The 20,441-nt window shown below is 41.5% G+C and overlaps 1 protein-coding gene across 1 annotated transcript in view; it reads left to right on the top strand.

Moving 5' to 3' along the window:
• OCA2 (OCA2 melanosomal transmembrane protein) overlaps positions 1-4,620 on the top strand; it is a gene marked incomplete at its 5' end in the record, with an annotated part of 205,733 nt that extends 201,113 nt beyond the window's left edge. Inside the window, 2 exons of the mRNA XM_033860327.2 lie at positions 694-787; positions 1,745-4,620. Coding sequence (XP_033716218.2) covers positions 694-787; positions 1,745-1,829 — 179 coding nt within the window. The remainder of the gene's footprint in view (positions 1-693; positions 788-1,744) is intronic.
• Between the last annotated feature and the right edge of the window lie 15,821 nt (positions 4,621-20,441).

Here is a 20,441-nt window from a genome sequence, read left to right as displayed (position 1 = left end):
CCAAAGAGGCATTTTATTATCATGGTTGTTTACATCCATCTTTCCATCCATACAAAGGATTTGCTGGTAGGTGTCCAGACCTAGAGTCCTAAGGTTGGTGGTTCTCATCTGAGATCCTACTGCTCTGAAGACACATGTTCTCTCCTGTGGATGTTGACCCTACTTACATTTTCCTCTGAAAGATATATGTCACCACGTCCCACAGTGATTTGTCAATTGTCCTTAACTTTTCCTCTTCCCTATCACATCCAACAGAAGTAGCCCTATTCATAAATGAATTACTATATTTACAAGCAGTGAATTTATTTTCTGTTTGCCAGCAGTAGTTGTATAAAGTATCTGATTTTGAAAGGTTTAAGATCCTCAGGGCACCAAGAACTAAAACGTAGGAGATCCCATTTCTGTCCCTGGAACCCTCAGGGTAGGTGTACCCTTTCTATAGTTTAGAGTCTATATTTGTAAAGTGACAACCAGAAAGGTGAGGAGAAAGTTTATGAAAATATGTCCATTAGCTTCATGGTTTTTTTTTGTTCCTGCAAATATTTGCACAGCAATCACTTTGGTAGTGAACAGTAAAGTAATCATCAATCAAAAGCCTGTGAGATGATCAAAGTATCATAGAACAAAAGAGAACAGGAGCCTACCACCAAGATAAACTGAGATTTTATTTTACTTTTTGAATTTTTATTCTAGGTAATGGGACACTGATTGGAGCATCAGCAAATGTGGTTTGTTCAGGAATTGCAGAGCAGCATGGATATGGATTTTCTTTCATGGAATTTTTCAGGTACTTTAAAAACTCATTTAAAATTTCTGTTTATATTGTCCCTAAACTTACTTTATTAAAAAATCAGGGCTTCCCTGGTGGCGCAGTGGTTGAGAGTCCGCCTGCCGATGCAGGGGACACGGGTTCATGCCCCGGCCCGGGAAGATCCCACATGCCGCAGAGCGGCTGGGCCCGTGAGCCATGGCCGCTGAGCCTGCGCGTCCGGAGCCTGTGCTCCGCAGTGGGAGAGGCCACAACAGTGAGAGGCCCACGTACCGCAAAAAAAAAAAAAAAAAAATCAGCCACACATACTGCTAAGCACTAATATAAGCATGTTTTAATAATTAGAGATACATTGATATTTTATGTGGTTGTTCCCTTGAAAATTCCAGTGGGGATTTGTGCCTTGATTGCCCATGATGAGGGTACATAATGAGAGTCTGACATCCCCCTACCGGATTGCCCAGCAAAAAATTTCATGACTGAAGGGACCCAGGAATATTGCAGACTGGGGGCAGCCTGGGAGCAGGCACCTCTCAGGAGGACAGTGCAGAGAGGAGGCCCTGGATGGGGGAGAGCAGCTGATGCCAGCTCCTGCAAAGGAGGACCTGCTCTGAGGGAGCCAGGTCCGCTCTGGGGTCCTGGCCCCTACATGCTTGTGTTCATATGGCACCACTGCATTTTGGATGCAGGAACTGGGCAGAATAGACATTGGTGGTGCCTGTAAAATGGTGCTGTCAAAATGAACTGACATTCATTTGGGGGATACAATGGGGGATATCTAATGGAGGCACACATCCATATCATCTAGGCTGAACCCAACTTTTGATTTCTAGAAATAAAAGACAGTTACCTTTATGGATATATAAAGCTTGTAAGGCCACATTCTTTTGCAATAACATAATATAATAATAAGTCCAGATCTCACAGTACTATGCAGACACCAGACACCATAATCCACTTCTCTTTGTGTTTCAGGTTGGGCTTCCCAATGATGGTTGTCTCCTGCATGGTTGGGATGTGCTACCTCCTTGTTGTTCATGTCGTTATAGGATGGAATTAGTAGATATACAATGTGTGAAGACTGAGGGGAACTTGACCCATCACCAACATCAGTAGAATACTACCCCAAAACCACTCTTTGGAGAAGAAAAGGTGCTTACCATGGGGGTGCTCTGGAATGGACACCTTTGCTATCCACACTGTTATTTGGGTGAAGCTGGCAAATTGTGGTAAATACAAGATAACTTACACAAGATTCTACCACAGGAAAATATGTATATCTCAAAATACATCTAAGCTATGCTCTGTAGGAAAAGACACAAATTCAATAATTCACTCCAAATGGCTTGTGTTGTTTAAATATCACTTCTCCTGAGGCTATCAATAGTTTTTCTTCATGTAATCACTTTTCATGTTAAAATAATGAGCATTCAAATTGTATACCCTCTTAATGCATACTTTTCTTGGGAAGGGCATACAATTTGTAAGGAAACATTATATGTATTAAAAAAAAATACTGCCCCTTGACAAAGGGTCTTAGAATTTGTTAGTCTCTTGCTTTTTAGTAGCTTACATTATATAAAATTGCATTTTATTCATTAATGGTTTTCTCTGGAGTTTTTGTTTTTGTTTTTGTTTTTGTTTTTGTTTTTGTTTTGCGGTACGCGGGCCTCTCACTGCCGTGACCTCTCCCGTTGCAGAGCACAGGCTCTGGACACGCAGGCTCAGCGGCCATGGATCACAGGCCCAGCTGCTCTGTGGCATGTGGAATCTTCCCGGACTGGGGCACGAACCCGTGTCCCCTGCATCGGCAGGCAGACTCTCAACCACTGTGCCATCAGGGAAGCCCTCTCTGGAGTTTTTAAGTCATCAGTTAAAAGTCCAGATATTTGACTTGCAGAAATCGTACGTGCTTTTTTAAAACAATATTTTAAATATTTACCAACCTGGAAAAATAATCTTCAGTTTTGAAAATGGTGTATGCTATTTCTATCAATTACCCCAGAGTGTGGTCAATACATTCAGCTCCACATACCTGCTGGATTTCAGTGGTGCAGTCAACGCTTCCTAAATGCTATTCTTTTGTGGAACATTAAACATAAAGCAAGGACAATGAGAGCAAAGATTAAGAGGGAGCTGGGCTTCAGCTGAGGTCTGATCTGCTCTGCTTGATCAATACCATGGCTATACCTCAGACAAAAAACCTCTTCTTCAATTTCGGTCTACTGTGTGTGATACCTTGAGATGAGATGAAGAAAAAGAAGATGTTTACTGGGGACTCTGCTCAGAAGCAGTAGTTGTATAAAGTATCTGATTTTGAAAGGTTTAAGATCCTCAGGGCACCAAGAACTAAAATGTAGGAGATCCCATTTCTGTCCCTGGAACCCTCAGCGTAGGTGTACCCTTTCTATAGTTTAGAGTCTATATTTGTAAAGTGACAACCAGAAAGGTGAGGAGAAAGTTTATGAAAATATATCCTTTAGCTTCATGAGCTATCTTTGAATTCCTTGTCAGCAAAAGTGACAAAAAACCCCATTTTTGTTTTAAAATCTGGGTTGAGGAAGTCACAGAAATTGCATGTGCACCTGACTCACTGCTCGAGTGAAGCCCTCGCTCCCCAGTCTTTCCAGGAAAGGAGCCCTGCCAGCATTCCAGCTCTGCTCCCTTTTCATGTTGCCTCACTGAAGCTTAGATGCCCTGAGTCCTTCCACCAAAAGGCTTTGTTTTCTCTTTTCCCACATGTTTCCATGCCTGGAGGTGGTGTTGGCACCTTCCTTGTGCCCAGATGCTGCTCTTAATTCATGTCTGTTCTCTCCTCCCTCAGTATCTCTTCCCCTGTGGTGCACAACCTCTACCTCTCCTCCTCCCATCTCAGCTCCTCAGTTATCACATCTCATTCTTAAATACCTGAGCTCCTGGCTTATTTCTTCCTCTCTCCCTCACCCCTTCAACCTTCTCAGAATTCCCTGAGATTTGACACTCAGGCCTCATTACACCCTGACTGGATCACCAGTAACTGCATCTTTAATTCTTCATCTCAAATGTCTCTCTCTGATACTTCTAATACTCCCAGCTATCTCCACCAGATTATCACCTCAACAGAGTCCTCCAGTGACACCTCCAACTCATCCCTTTCTCTAACTTCCCACACCAGTTCCCTCCTAGCTCAGTTTTCTACTTCTGCTCTTAAATTCAAAACTCTGCTGATAAACTGGCACTGTTCTACCTTTTCTGGTGCCTAAACACCTAAATGTTACTGAGGTAAATCATTTGACTGGGATGACTTGTTTTACTTTAAAATAAAGATTACAAACATCAAAAAAGCACTCAAGGTTGCCTGGCTCATTTATTACATTTCCCTAGTGCAGCAGTCAGAGCCCTGGCTGAACAGATGGCTGTTTGATTAGGGTAGCTTACAGGGAATTTAATCAGGGATGGTGCAGTCCTTGGAACTAGTCAGAGGAGGCACTTGTAGGCCTCTGAAGGTGAGGGTCACCAGGACCTGCAGATGCAGGGAGCAGTATGGAAAGGGACCCATGACAGGAGCTTCTGTGGAGAGTTGCAGTCATCAAGAATCACTTTGCAGGGAAGGGGCTGTGAGAATTGTCTGACTTCACTCCTTTTCCTCCCTCTGATTTTCACTGTCCTTCCCATTGTCTGAAGCCAGCCAGAAGCCAAGGGTGAGAGGAAATGTTGATGTTGTCCATGTAGGTAAGCTCCTGTGGACACTGAGCCAGACAATAGAAGGAGAGTGGATCTGATGGGCAGATGGAAGATACTCAGCTCTGTCCACCATTTTCAGCAGATGAAAAAAGTTCGTATCTGCAATAAAGGAAACAATGAAAGTTCCATCAGATTTTCTGTCAAATTTGTCAATTCTCTCTCCTGACACTGTCTCCAGAATTAGTAGGTAAACAATCCAGTGCTTACTAAATCCTGTTTCATGATGATAGAAAAAGACAACACTGAAGGAACAAATGGTAACTTTGCTGTGAATATTGAACTACCACAGTTAGGCATTGTTCTGGCACCTCATGCGTAAACCCCCAAAGTTCACAGGGACTGTGAGGACACACTTTTACAGTCTGAATTCAGGATGAAGAGTCTGTTTGCTCTTCTGCTGCACATGACAATCCTTTCCTTCCTGAGTTGTGTTAGTAGCTACACAGCTTTGACAGGTACGTGAAAATAAAGGCCATGCACCCCAGATAAGGTCATGTGTAGGCAAGCGTGGAGGAACAGGTAACAAAGCAGCAGACAGAGCTACTATGGGAATTGGAACCACTTCCTCCTGTAATTTATGTGTGCCTTCCAGACCTGCTTGGGCTCAAGCCCACATAACACAAGACCTAAACTCCACGTAACACAAGACCAGTGCACACATCTAACTTTATGGATCAGTTGGTTAGATGACACTTGGTTTACGACATGCAGTTCAACTTGCCTGATGACACTGTTTCCCACAATAGTGTCCTCAATTTGTAACAGGGCCCAGTGGGAGCCAAGAGCTGCTTTTAAAATGGAGACTAGTAGAATGGGAGGGCATGGACCTTATCCAACCGTTCGTGGTCTGCACTGTGGTTTTCCCATTGAGGTCTGCCACAGACACTGAGGATTTCTTCAATGTGCTATGATGTTACACAAGGCCCAAGTGGCAGGGCAACATGCACAACAGCCTGGGCCTGCTGAAGGGCCTTTACTTGCTTCAGTGTCCCTCAAACCTTGCAGCTTCAGGAGGTCACCTGGTAATGGATTGGAGTAGCTTCTTCAATGTGTCATATGTTGCCTGCAAGATTGAAAGTGGACCACCAAGAATAGTACCATTATTTTGTGTGTGTGATTAGTGCAACAATTTGTCTCTCATTTTTCAGGGTAATTTTAAATCACCGATTAGCACTAGCCCTAAAATTTCCATTAGGATATTATATTTCTTTTGTTTTGCAATCTTCGTATGGAATGAGAAACTTCTTAATAGAATAGAGAATAAACTTGGAGATTCTGACATTATTCGGCATATTATCTATCCCAGGACTCATTCTGGGGCTGGGGAAATAACCTCAGGCTGGGTCCACTGTTCCACAGGATCAGCTATTACATGAGCTTCTAAGTGAACCATAGGGTATTTTGGGGTCACCGAGAATTGCAGAAAATTAACACCAGAAAAGAAAATTTCTTTTCACCAATGTACAAGTTTCCTGTTAAATGGCCGCAAATGGCTTGTGCTGTTTCACTGCACCTGCCTCTGAAGACGATGTGAGGGGAGAGAATAAGCGTGTCCTCAGATGTGTTGCAAGATTCTTTCTCAAAGGGATGTGGCCTCCCTTCAAAGAACACATTTAGGTCTGGGAAGTGGCTGAGGTTGTTAATCCTTCTTAAGACCCTTGATACATCTTATCAGATCCAGATTCCTTCTAGTTTTATATGTGAAGCTGCCCATATAATTCACTACTATGAAGTCTACAATCAACTTGTCTTTTGGCTTAGGTCTCTGAAGCTCACTGCGGTCAATGTGCCCACCTTGACTGTGACAATGAACTGCTTCCCTGGCCTCTCCTCCCTCGGGATCCTATTATTACCATTGGGAAAAGAGGACTCAATTCTATTACTGTGTTCCCTACTCTCATCAACAGTCTCCATAGGACAGCCGTCACAAGTGTTTCCAAGGACACTGTGCCCTCCTCCACACCCTGCACTTCCTGATGCCTCCATGAAGGAGGTGGCCTCTGGATTCTCTTGCAGGGAATGCATGGGGCAATGGGGTAGGTCACACACAATCATTCTGAGCCATTGGATTCCTATATGCCAAGAACTAACCAGCTGTACCTAGAATTAACACCTCTTCCAAGTGCTCAAGCCATCACATGGAATCTCAAATTCCAGGTGAGTGCAAAGACTCAAGGTTTGGCTTGCTGTAGCCATATATTTCATCCTGCTTGTTGTGGTATCTGTAGACTCCAATCCCCTATGTGCTCCCTACACAGAGTGGCAACTTTTTCAACAGGCAAGATAGTTTTTCTTGAAGTAGACTTTATACTTCTATATCCAGCACATACTAGTATTTTAGATCCCTGGAGAAATGAGGGGTATTAGGGATGAGTCTTGAGGCAAATTCATATCATCTTGGGAGGCAGCTGACCCAAGTACAGCCACAAAATGGTTGTTACATGAGAAGGCCGCTCTCCTGCATACTCCTGAGGGAGGCCCAGGCAGGATTTTTTGGTTCAGAGTTCTCAGCTGGGTCTGAGTCTGATCACGTATCTATGGCCAACCATCAGTGTCCTACTTCTTCCCCACCAGCATCCATGCCAATCCTCACAGTCAGCTTCTGGGCCTGGGCCTCACCCAAATCTGCTGGCTCCTTCCAAGCTGCCTTCAAAGTTTTCTGATCAACCACTCACGTTCTCAGCTGAACAAATACCCATGTCTTTCAGTTCCTGTCCTGTGTCTTGTTTATGGTCTCCCAAGCTGTCAGGAGAAGCCAGCATATCCCAGACACAATGACCACTGGGGGTCCAATGTCTTGCCCTCCTGATGACCTTCAAGGATAGTGATGCTGCTGCAGACATGAGTGGTCTTAGTTCTATTCCTCCCCTGGAATGGAGGTTATCTCTGCCTCCCTCAGAGATGGGAGGAAAACAATTCCAATTCTCATATGGGAGTTTATTTCCTGGGGCCATTTAGGTTATGGATTAGACAGGGAACAGAGAGAACAATCAAACTGCAAAATATGAGAAGAGTTTGATGAAGATGGACTTTGCAAAGTATGGGCACAGTATTAAGAAACTACAAAGGGGAATGAAGTGCCTAGAGTTAGTAAAAATGAAACAGCATTATCACCCCTAAAGCTATGTGGAGAGGGTCTCTAGACAACCTGTGGCCAAGTGCTGCAGCCAGCCTGCCAGTCTGCGGGAAAGAGGAAAAGAAATACAATATCAATCTCCTTTTCTTCTAGCTCCTGCCAGCAATCTCCATTGGCCAAACCCAACCAGAATTCATGTTGTAGGAAACCATTCATGTTGCCTGTGTCAGCCAGCTTCTGGGCTGGAAGCAGGATGGAGAAGGGAGAGATCAGCCTCTGAGTCAGAGGGAAGAGCTACAGCTCACCTAGGAAGTTCACGTTCCTTTGCTCTGGGAAGATTCCAGGCCTCCTCTCCTCTAAGCCCTCACAATTTATCAACCCCCACTCCCAATTTTACTTCACTGAATACATAGAAACCTTCAAAGAAGAACATGGTCATCAGAAACTTTGCAAATTTCTCTGCAGCCAGATCCAAGTTTCTGTCTTACAGAATAAACTCAGTGCCTCTGGCTTTGTCAAAGGCCCCCATGTATGCTCTTAATCTTGATCCCTCATTTTCTCATAAGCTTCACTTTTTCTAATAAGAAACTGCTCTCCTCTGCATCATCTACCACGCCACTTCCACCCACAAATAGACATGATTTGATAGGCTTCATTCGTTCACTCACCCATTCATTTACTCATTCATTCATTTAAAGGTATTTATTTAATGTTTTTTTATGTTGTAGGCAAAGTTTCTAGGTTCTAAAGGTGGGAAAGTAAAAACAAACAAACAAAAGACTTTAATTTTATGGAACTTCCATTTAATCCCATCTTAAAACTCATCATCTTCCTCTAGCCACTACCCTATTCCTAAAACTTTTTGAAACAGTTTTTTTCTGTGTCATTTACATCTTCTCTTTTCCAGTTTACTCTCTTTTTATTACTATAAATAATTCAGGCATAGAAAAACTGGAAAATATAACAAATATCCATGTATGCCCTACCCAGTTTACTTGAAAAAAATACTGCCTATAACCCAAGACTACTCTCTATCTTCCCAATAATATCCCCCCGCACCACCATCAGAGGTAACTATGAGCACAGATTTGATGGTTTTGCTCTACTTTATAAAATCAAAATCTCCAATGTCATTACATAGTCTTGACCCTATGTCATTGTCAACACCATTCCTTACCTGTGCTGGTGCATTAGCTGCACTGGGGGGTCCTCCTCTCTGCAGGTGAGTGACAGGTACTTACTGAGTCTGTTCTTTGTGCTGGACAATTTTTTAGGCACCTGCCCTAAATGTGTTTATCTTCAAGGAAGGCAGAGAACAGATTAAATAAATATGTTCAGGCAATGGTGGTAAGAAAAATGCAGTCAGCAATTCTAGATAGGTTGGTTGGGGAGGGGACATCTGGGCAGAAACAAAGTGAGGGACCAGATGTGGAGATGTCTGGAGAAGGAAGGAGCAGCCGAGTGCTCAGGAAGTGGGCCCCCAGGCAAGGGTATGTTGGTGTGTTCTTGTCACAGCAGAGTGAGCTACGGGAAGAGGAACCCTGGGTCTGATGCTGCAGGATTGTAGGCCAAGGGAGGACTTCAGATATTGGTTCATCAGAAGATAAAGCTAGATGAATGAGTGGAATGTTGAAGGGAGAAGGTCACATCCCAGCTGTCCTAGAAACATACTGCTATCTCCTTCGCTGTGTCAAAGACAAAAGTTGGGCAAGTAGGGAGACTGATTTTATTTAGGCTATTGCAATGGGGAGACCACCCCAGATCCACAGATCAGCGTGTCTCAGAATGGTGGACTTGCTGTTTTTAGTGAGGAGTAAACAAGCTGCAGATGGAGTGATTTGCAATTGGACTTGTTTGATGAAAGTGGAAGTCTCAGTTATCACTTTAGCTGATCAGTCATGAGAAACAGCTTTAATCTTTGCTAATCAATCATGAGATGAAGAACAAGAAGTTGGAGGGTCTGTGTTTGCCCTTGGCAATTGCAATTGTATAACCACAGGGACTTAGGTCTCCCTGTTTTAAATAGAAAAACATTCAAGTGAAACACATCTTGCAACTGAGAATATCTCAATATAAATATAAATATCTGAATACAAGATATAAATCTTTACCTGCATTGTCCCACAGGAAGCTCCAGAGGCCGAGCCCTGGCAAGGGTCCCATTTCGTGGAGGTGAGGAGTACAAGGCTGCCCACCACCAGTAGTGATCTCCCCACTTCAGGCCACATCCACTGCCTTTCCTGTGGGGTTGGAGTTGTTAAATAGAGCTCTACAAGCAAAGCACTGGTTGGAATAACACTTTACTCATGGAGAAGAGACTCAGCAAGATCTAGGTCTGGTCTGTGGTGTGAAATGGTCTCCCATGCCAGCGGGTCTCTCCAGATAGCAACGATGGGAGACAGACTGAATGATACCCTCTCCTGCTGCAGACAAAGAACCTGTCCCCTTCCCACAGGGGCAGATAAACTAACAGGCTGGCACGGTGTGTTATGACACACATGGTTAAGCAGAGCAAGGAAGTTCACCGCAAACTTCATCCACACAAAATGCACCCCAGGACAGAGAAAGCTTTCTTCTACTGAGGAAGAAGCCCTTAGGGTCAGGACAATGTTCCCAGCTTAGGGCACTGGAGGTGCAATCCCAGGGAGGGGCGACATGTCCCGTGATAATTGCTTCCCCAACCAGCCTCTTAAGAGAAAAAAAGAGCCAGTGCAAAATCCACAGCAGAACTTGTAAGAAGCAAATCCTTTTATCTCCATCCTTCTCCCTGTCTTTATCACTGGTTGGCTCTTGAGCTCTGTCTCCCTCTCAGGCTCCCAAATGCCCTGCCCTCAGCCCATTCCTTCCCCACCCACCTCCAGCCTCCCTGGATTCATCTTCTAGCCCCTGCCAGTCTTCCATTTTCAATGTAAAATTCCCACAATCCTGCCTTTACTTCCCTTAAATGTTGCTCTTTTTTTTTACACCTTATTTATGTAAACTTATGAAAAGACTACCTTCTCCCTCCCTGGTGGTTCCTCTCTCAGAGATGCAAATAGTCTCAGATGCCCAGGGTGAGGTGGGAAGAGGGCCAGAACACTAGATTTTAATCACTGTTTTTATTTTTTTTTCTCTCATTACACCAGCACTTCTTTAGTACTAAGGGACACTAAAATAAGGCACAGATGTTGTGTTGTGAATGGGCTCAGCCAGCTGCAGGGGGACTGGCGTTTCACTGGCCTTCAGTGAAAAGGTCTTTTATGGTTCCTACAGTGGTAGGAAATCAATGAAAACTTTCATGGAGGAGATGGTTCCAGGGAAGCATTTGTGAAAGGGGAAGAAGCTGGTAAAAGATAAAAACAGAGACCTCATCAGTGTGCAGGTGGAAAGGCAGCATCAGTGGGCTGGCTGTAGAGAGAGAGGCTGATAGGTCTAGAGGGGGAGAGGGTGCTGGTGTTGGGAAGGAGTCCTACCAAGACCAAACGGAAGAAGCCTCCTTCCCCTGCTCTGGTCAATGGAATTCATTTACCAGACACTATCAGGACATAAAGTGGGCCTGAAGAAAAAGGGCTTTCGATTGAAATCCATTGTCTGTATGGTGATAGATCTCCTGGTCTTTGCCTATGAACAGCAGTCTTTTAGTTGCTGAACTCACCAATTCATAGGCCCCTAGACCCTGCAGTGCTTTTAGACCTGACACAAAGGCAGAGCATTTGTGACATATATGGATTTGTCCTAGACCCATTGCTCCTGCTCTGAAATTAGCTTTGTGGAAAGACAGAGGACAGAAGCTGAAACTTCAACTAAGTCCTTCAAAAGGCTCTCTGCTCTGGTGCTCAGGAAACAGGGAACAGGTATGATTGATAAGCACGTTATTTTATTGGATTATAGCTGATATTTTCAAGGTGGCCTGAAGTCAACTGGAATAAAGTCTGCCCCCGCCCCTTTCTCAAGAGTGTGGCAGAATGTTAATTCCTCTTGTTAGTCTCTGCAGCAACCAGCAGCACAATCCTCACCTTGCACACCACTTGTAGCCCATCAAGACTGGGTGTGTGTGCAGTATTGATTTCTTCCTGCCAATTGGAAGAACCGGAACTAAGAGGTGGCAAAATGAATTCTTTTGGAAGGTCAATTTTGAGGACATTTTGTGCTGTGGATGAATTAAAAACAAGCTTTCTAATTAAGTGCCTAATCTAATACACAGCCCCATGAGGTGTGTACAGAAGAAACAGGAGACAGTCAGTCCCTGCCCTCCAGGAGCTTTCACAAAGAAACCCATATTTCATCACTTTCTCCCTACTCAATCTCTCCCTGAGGCTGCTACTAAGTGTTGGCAAGCTCTTTAATACAACCAGACTACTCAGAGGCCCTTGCATGTGGCCTGAACTCAAAAAAGAAAAAAAATAAATGTTTGTGGACTAATATATCATTGCAGAATTTATTGTACACAGGCAACTCAGATAAGTCTTCAGTGTGTATTTATTAAACTCATTATTTTTGGCAAAAGAAATTGGTCAATAAAAACAAGTTTAAATCATTGCTGAATGTCCAGTCCCTTGGAAAATGTAGCTTGGTCCGGATGCTGCTTATGTGGCTCTGAACTGTTCCACATGATGATAAATGTATATCATGTAACAATAATGAACAATATGCTATTCAAAACAATTTGTGTAAGAAGTTTGAATAAAAGTAATTTGAAGAAATTCATAGTGATGATGTTAAACTTTCCCTGAGTCAGTGCTCCTGGAAACAGTGGAAGTTAATAAACTTCCTTTATGTTCCTAGAAATGATTTCCTGAACACCCCCCCACCCTGCCCCATGTGACTTAGACAAGACTCGTGGATGCTCCCATTGTTTATCTAGAATAATGCCAGACATAGACCTTCCAAATTCCCATTTTTTGCCTCATAAATGATCAGCTGAACTAACTGTATTCATTCACCAATCCAGACAAAATGCCTTCCTCCAAGACTCCTCAATATGGGCCCACCATGAGCACTGCAACACAAAACAGCCCTCCTTAACACCTACCTGGGAATATTTCCTGCTTAACTATGGGGTTATGCCACCACTCACCCCTCTCCCTGACCCTATTCTTTCTAGCCTTGTTCACCCCTCCTTGTGACAGAAAATCCTCTTTTGACTGACCTTTGAGAGTCTTGAGATTTGACAAAGTGCTCCTACTATTGCACTAACCCTTTTTTCTACTGCAAAGTCACTTCCCCCTAATGGAACCATATTCAAGCCCCAATGTCCCCATCTTCCGAAGTAAAAAGCTTTTGCTTTAGTCTCCCAGGCCTCCCCTGAGTCTCAAAAGGCTGGATCAAGAGTTAATGATTGGAAGAATGTGAACACATAGTAACAAAGAACAGCAGTTGGGCCAGGAGAACTGGTAACAATTTAAACAATAGATCAGCCACAGCCAGCCAGCAAGATGGATCTGAGACAAACCTAAGTCTTCCATCTTCTTGGTTGGTGCCATCTCCATCAATAAACCTGTCTCTGCTCCATACTCCAATGTTTCAGTTTGTTTGGCTTCACAGTGAATCAAGCACATGAACTTGGGTTTGACAACAATTTCTGGTGAGCCAGCCAGGAGTCCGTGCCCATGGCGAACTGACCCTGACCAGAGGGCAGTTCTTTCTTGAGTCCCTAGTAGCTTCCAGGGCCTCACTTTACCATGGGGAACTTAGAGGGACTATTCCCAATAGGCGCCAGCCACCTCAGCAAGCCTTTGGTTTTGTTTTCAGGTAGATTGCTCTGGGGTACAGAAGCTAGGAATACCCCCCTCCACCTCTGTCTGGGCTCATTCTTCTTTGAGAATTGAGCTGATTCAGATTTGATCCTCTTCTGGGAATCAGGCCAGTTTGCTTTGTCTTGAGGCCTCCATTTGTGAGGGGGATTGGAATTGTTTGATCCTAACTGTGTGGCTGTTACTGCTGTTTAAGGGTGTGTGTGTATGTGTGTGTGTGTGTGTGTGTGTGTGTGTGTGTGTGTGTGTGTGTGTGTTTGTAAGTACTTTGTATTTTGACAAAATGGGAATTCAGGGCTCTATTCCATCTTGTAGTCCCCTAGGGTGTATTTTACGAAATTAGGAAATCTTAAGCTATGCTCCCATGAAAAGACAAAAGATGATTTTTTAAAAAATAACACCACATGGCCACAATATTCTTTAGACTCTGGAGAAAGATACCAAGATGAAACTCTCTTGACATTCCAGAACTGGTTCTTTTGGCATATGCAGTTAGAGAAACTTGGTTTGATAATTTTTTTTTTTCAAAATTCTAACCCTGAGAGAACAAAAGCATTCCTAGGATAAAGCTTGAAGTTACAACTCTTAATGTGTCCTTGAGATGCAAACACAGCCCACATTGCCTGAGACTGCAGCCTTGGCTTAATTAGTAGAACCTAAAACAAAAAGAAAAACTTTTAAACTCAAGTGAGTAAGCAATTCATTCCAACTGTTATTTTCAGTTTTGCATTTTCCAGGTGAGTTGCCACAACACATGGGTCATGATTCCCTATCTTTTCATTTTCATTTTGTTCATTGTTGAAAAGAGAGACCATTTGGGAGGTTTAAGGGAATTTTTAGACTTCATTCTTTTGTTTCTGTCCTGCAGGAGTTGTATTTTGTTCTTTGTGTGTACGTGTGCATTTGTCTTGTGTGTAAGTGTGCCAGCTATGGGAAACTCGAATTCATTTCCTCAGTGCAGCCCTTTGAGGTGCATTTTCCAGAATTGGAATACTTTCATTTGCAAACAAATGAAATGTAAAAAGATGATTTTCCTTTGTAATACAGCCTGGCTGCAATACTACCCAGATTCAGGGAAAGAGTGGCCCATTAATGGATCCGTAATCTATGCCAGTATCAGACAATCAGAGCTGTTTTACAATAGAGAGGGAAAATAGGGTAAAATTTATAAACTAATTTTTTAAATTATATATTGAAGTGACAGATTCATGACTAAGTTTTAAAATGAAGCTATGAGATCTCTGGTTCAGTCTGTCCTTATGTAAAAACTAATTAGTAAGTGAGCTCTATTTAATTGGCTTAAAGGAAAGCAAGAGTTTACAAATCAAATTTTTCTAAATATAAAACCGATTAATTGAAAATGTTTAAATGATCATGTGATTTAGAACTAAATTTCAATGAATGAAAGCAAGTTTAAATCTGTTGGTTTAATTAATACAGATATGTCTTTAAAATCATCCATATTAAGTATAATACTTTTATTGTACCTAGGTTTACTGAAATTTAATAAGCTCATTATTTCTGTATAATTTGTCAACAGAAAAAATTAACCTCGTATGATAATATTATCATAAGTAATGAAATAAAGATAAATAAGATAAAAGCTTTTAGGTGAACTCTCTAGGAATAATTATGCTTTAGTTTTTCCAGATTTTTGGTAACTTGAAACTTTAGAGTTTTGCTAAATTTAAGTTAAATTATGGGAATTTGTTGAATGTCTGGATCATTTTTTAAAAAAACATAAAATATTGAAACATTGATTGCTAGAAAAGTCTAAGTTTACTTGATATTGTCTTTTTAGGAGGAAAAACCAAATGTCTGGGTTTATTGTACACACACCTTGTGCCACATTGAGGAAAGAAATTATGTTATAAGAAAATGTATGTTTTTAGAGGTCATAGAATATGTTCATAAGTTTGCCAATCAGGAAATTCTAGTGTGTTCACAATTGCTTGCTTCTTAGTTTTCACCAGAAATTAAGGTATTTAAGAGTTGAGAATTCTAATTAAAATATGTAATTAAAGCTATTAAAATAATAAGGAAACATTTCAACATGCAAGGGAAGTAGGATGTGTGTTTTCAGTGAAAGAAGGTGTGAGAAATGAAAATGCATTTTGTTAAGGGAAAAGAAAATAATTTGGACAGGAAGAATATAAGGGAGAAACTAGTATGGATACAGAAAGTTAGAAAAAGTTTGTGGAAAAGGAACCCAGGGAAAAGAGTTTTATGCATGGTCAGGATTGGCTAAGTATAGATTGAATTTAATTAAGTAAGTGAATTTTGTTATTAAAAGTAAGCTGATACATGACTGGATATGGTTTCTCTCTCTCTGTCAGGAGAACACAGTTTTCTTGGAATGCTGATTTGATAACAGATTATGTGTTTCTTTGCCTTTTAGGTAATTTATTATAATCTTTGAAATCTTTTATTGTCACTTTGGTTAAGTGAATAAGTATTGTTTCAAAGTGACCTACGATCTTATTTGACCAGGTATCTTGAAAACTTTTTGATATTTTTGACAAACTTCCTCAAATCAAATGTTAAATGAATTTCTTTTGACCTCTAGCTAACTTTGGGACATTTTGAAAGCCACCTGAGACCTTTCAAGGCCCCTGAGATCTCAGGGAGAAATATTAAGCTAATTAGGATTATTTAGTATGTTTAATTACATGGGAAGTATTATCAAATAAGTGGTGATAAACCTTCCTAGATTGTACTGTACAGGTAAATGTCATTAATATAAATTATATAAGATTCTAAAATTTGAATATGTACCAGTATAATGCTATCAGTCATAATTCTAGTTGTTATCTTAAAGTGTTGTATGTCACAGTAATAACCAATGTAATTTCTTTGTCAGTTGCATTGTAATCAGATCTTTAACCGTGTCTTTTTAAGTCTTTTGTCATTCATAGACAGTTATTGTTTCATGCTGATGTTTTTGGAGAAATGCTTCATCTTCAAGACAATTCATAGAAAGAACTTTTTGATATGTACATGTTTCTGATAACTTTCAGATCATACCTCTGAATTGGGTAAGAAATTAAAGAATCCTAATGGAAAAGCTGATGGCTTCATAAAACTGTTAACAAAGGATTAAGATCAGGATTGGTTACACAGGACTGGATGAACTAGTAAATATGGTTATAATTTTTATGGGTTTTGTATGAAATATTACTAGCTTGTAATCTGTGTTTTCCAGATGTAAGGAGCCTTTCTCCTTAAGCTAATCATGATTTATTAAAACTTGGTAAATTATACCTTTGTAACTAGAATTGAAACATCTATGGTTTCTCTCTACCCAATCCCCCCAGAAATGGAAAACTCCTACGTTCCCAGCAGCATTATCAGGTGAATAAGGAAGGTCACCTCCTGACAGGGCAGGAATCTCAAGGTATTTTGGGGATCTCAAGAAGAGAGAAATTCATCCAAATCTATAGATATTGCATGTTGAATCTGTGGCAAGCCCTTGGCATGGATTTCCAGGCCTTGAGAGGCCTTTTAAAGATTCAGTTTGAGATTCCTTATGAAAATTTCCAGAACAGCCAATTTTTAAGTGCTGATATGATCAATTACACTTATGTAAGTAATCAGGCCAATTTATTGAAACCAGACTTATTTTGCAAACAAGTTAATCATAATTTGACTTTATTTAGTAGAAATGAGGATAAGTCTAGAGATAAAAAGATTATGTTTCAGTAGACATTAAATTCTAATTTTGTTAGTTAAGGTCAGTATTTATTGCCTAAGACTCACTTCCCAGATAGCTTCTTGTTGCTATGTTACATTATTGTAAAGTTTAATTGGACTATTAAAAGGCTATTCTAAGCTTGTTTCTGAAGCTGGTCATAGTAATCTATCTTTGGATGAAGATCAGATGCCCCATGACCTGCAACCAGGGATTATGCATACTGGAAAAGACATAATTTAAAGGACTCTTTCTGCAACCTAGATGAAAGGACACTTATCAGGTATTCTTAAGTATTGTGTTGAACAAGAAGTTTGTTCGGGTTTTTCCATACAATGTTATGGCCAACCCAATACCTCTTGCACAATGAAACTGAAGGGAATTGACCCTTGAATTCATATTTCCCACTTAAGAATGGTTCTGTACAAGGCTGATCTATAGAAAGGACTGCTGACCTCAAATGACTGCTGACCTTCTCACCGAGATGAGAAGAAGACAACAACTTCTGTAGACAGCTGACCCAAGAATCTGGACCAGGCCAGTAAGACCCATCCTACTAATTCAATTGAACCATTTACCAAATGTTTGTTTCCCTATCAAAATTGAAAGTTATTTTTTTTTTACTTCTAGCTACACTTTTGCCCCAGTGTTCAAGAGGAAAAGAGAATTCTCTAGTGAAATTTCCACAGAGTATAACTACTCATGACATACAGCACTGCTTGCTTTAAGTCTACTGCTAAAAGCAAATGTACAATATTTGAGTGACAATTTGGTATAACTGATAAAATGTATAGCCTCTAAAATGTTTCCCCATTAGAATACCTCTGAGCTTGTTCACTATGTCTGATTAGGTTACACCCAATGTGGATAACTAGGGAAATATATATACGTGAACACACAAAAAGGAAGTCTAACACAAGGGACATGATGGACTGAGGGCAGGAAGAAACCACCCTGTCATTGAGAGACAAATACTTTGATCATCAATGCTTTCTATTGAAAGATTTGCAATTGAAAAGGGGAAATGGGGGCTTCCCAGGTGACGCAGTGGTTGAGAGTCCGCCTGTCAATGCAGGGGACACGGGTCCGTGTCCAAGTCTGGGAGGATCCCACATGCCGTGGAGCAGCTGGGCCTGTGAGCCGTGGCTGCTGAGCCTGCCTGTGCTCCGCAACAGGAGAGGCCACAACAGTGAGAGGCCCACGTACCACAAAAAAAAAAGGGGGGGGGGAAATGATAAGAGAAATTTTCACATATTGAGGTTGGCAGAAGTCATTCTAGCTTTACATGACTTAATTTAGATTAACCAAAAGAGTCTGTTTGTGGCTTATTCAACATGCATTGTATATCTGCTTTAAGTATTAAGAAAAAATGCGTTTAAAAATCAAAATAGAGTAACTGTGGTTCAGGCATCCAAAATAGAGCAGGATGGCCATCGTAGATGTGATTTTAGACACATTCCTGTATTACTGAAAATTTGAATTTTCTGAACTGTATCAGACTCAAGTACACCACCAGCTCTTGTTCTTAAAACAATATCTGTTACAAGCTGCCAACTGCAACTTTATGGCCTCAAGGTAACTATAGAATCAGAAGTGACATCCAAACATTGGTCCATCATACTGGAAGCAGAAAGCCAGAGGATCATCTGGGAGACTTATGGTCCCTGAAAGCTATGGGATGTTATGTGTGGCAACTGTAACCTTCATCATTGCCAGCTGACTACTTCAGTTCCTTGAATTAGTCAAAATCAGCTATACCAAGTAGTTCAGCTAGTTGGTATGGAGAATATCTTCCAAAAACAATTCATATTACCTATGGGGATATGTTGTGCCCTATTAGACAAGAAAACTGAGCCCCAAACCTGGATGCCAGTATTAATGCTAAGCTGAACCCCCAAAATCAATATTAGGTTGTGCCCTCAGTACTCAGTGGGACTCAGAGACCACTCTAACCTGGCCCAAAGCAAAGACACCAGTACAGAACAATATATGGTATATGAGAAAGGGAAATTTTGCTGGAAGTCACCAGCAATGAGTAGGTAATTTTGCCTGACTTACATTGTAACAACAACACTTTCCAAATGAATAGCATGGGAATCTGGTGCAATTACAGCACAGTTGGAAAACTGGAGTTAGTAGAAAAAATATAAAATCTGAGACAACACAGATATTGATGATTACATATGCTGGGAATTAGAATTCAAGCCCCCAAGTTCAGTTATAAAGGTAGAAGACAGCTAGCCAAAAGATAAGCTAGAGGAAGACTCTGAGCTACTTCAACAGGTACTTCAACAAAGTGCAAAAGAGCTGTGAGTTCAAATAGTTTTATATAAGGGAGGAAAAAGGATAATGCAGTTAACTAAAGATGACACAAATACTTGTTCAGTTGTCATAGGTTGGATTTCTTGCCTCTTCCAATGACCAGGACCTTCTGATTATGTAAAAGGCTTGTACATTCCCCTTTCTATATTAATCTTTTTATTTTTCCTATTGAGTTGTGATTACAAAAAGAAACAATGGCAAGCCAGGGAAAAGAAAGAGAAAGCCTCTTTGCTTATTTTGCAGGATTCAAGAGTGCCATTTGGGAAAAGAAAATTCTTTGAAAACAAAGTCTGTGATTTTCCTCTAATCCTCACCATTTTTAACTTCACCCTTGTTCAGCAGGAAGTAGCTAAAGCAGTTGTCACCCCCAGGATTAAGAAGTATCAAAGAAAAGGGAGGATTGAAGCCATATTCTAGGTGCTGTGACCCCATCTTTTGAAGTAAAAAGGTTTTGCTTTAGTCTCTCAGGCCTTCCCTGAGTCTCAAAAGGCTGGCTCTAGAGTTAATGATTAGAAGAATGTGAACATGTAATAAAAAAGGATAGCAGTTGGGCCAGGAAAACTGGTAACAATTTAAATAATAGATCAGCTGTAGTATAGCAGAGTCAAAAATCTTTAGTTCCTCCATGAAGGCCATATATAACAGTGTCTGATACACATTCCTAAGTTGTTCTTAAGAAACAAGACTCCCAGGCAGTGGCAGCAATGTTAGTCCATGTGGGAGGAGGGAAGGGAGTTTGTGAGCCAGAGAGGGGGTGGCAGTGGCCTGAGGAGGCCCGGGCAGCAGCAGCAGTGGAGGCCGAGGTGGACCCTTCTCACTGCAGTGTTCCAGGCAGCCACTACCAATTGATTGGAGTTAGCCTGTGAGGGATTGACAGCCAGGCCAGTTTGCTCTGTTCAACTGTCCCACTGAGGATCTGTTGAAGAGCCTGGAGAGGAGTGGCTAGACCAAGACCTCCCCCTACTTGAGCAGGTGTCCTCCTCCCTGCACCACCCATTGCCACCATGTCAGGGAACGTCCTCAAGCCCTGGGTCTCAGGGGAGAGGTAATAGGAATCTGGAACCAAGACCATGTGACAGAGCTGGTCCTCGCCACCACTGTCTCCCCCACCCTGGCCCCAGGACTGGCACC

This window comes from Tursiops truncatus, chromosome 7 (assembly GCF_011762595.2).
Source record: "Tursiops truncatus isolate mTurTru1 chromosome 7, mTurTru1.mat.Y, whole genome shotgun sequence".
In the NCBI taxonomy this organism is placed as follows: Eukaryota; Metazoa; Chordata; class Mammalia; order Artiodactyla; family Delphinidae; genus Tursiops; species Tursiops truncatus.
Note: the sequence above shows the minus strand (reverse complement) of the source record. Positions and strands in the feature narration are given on the sequence as shown.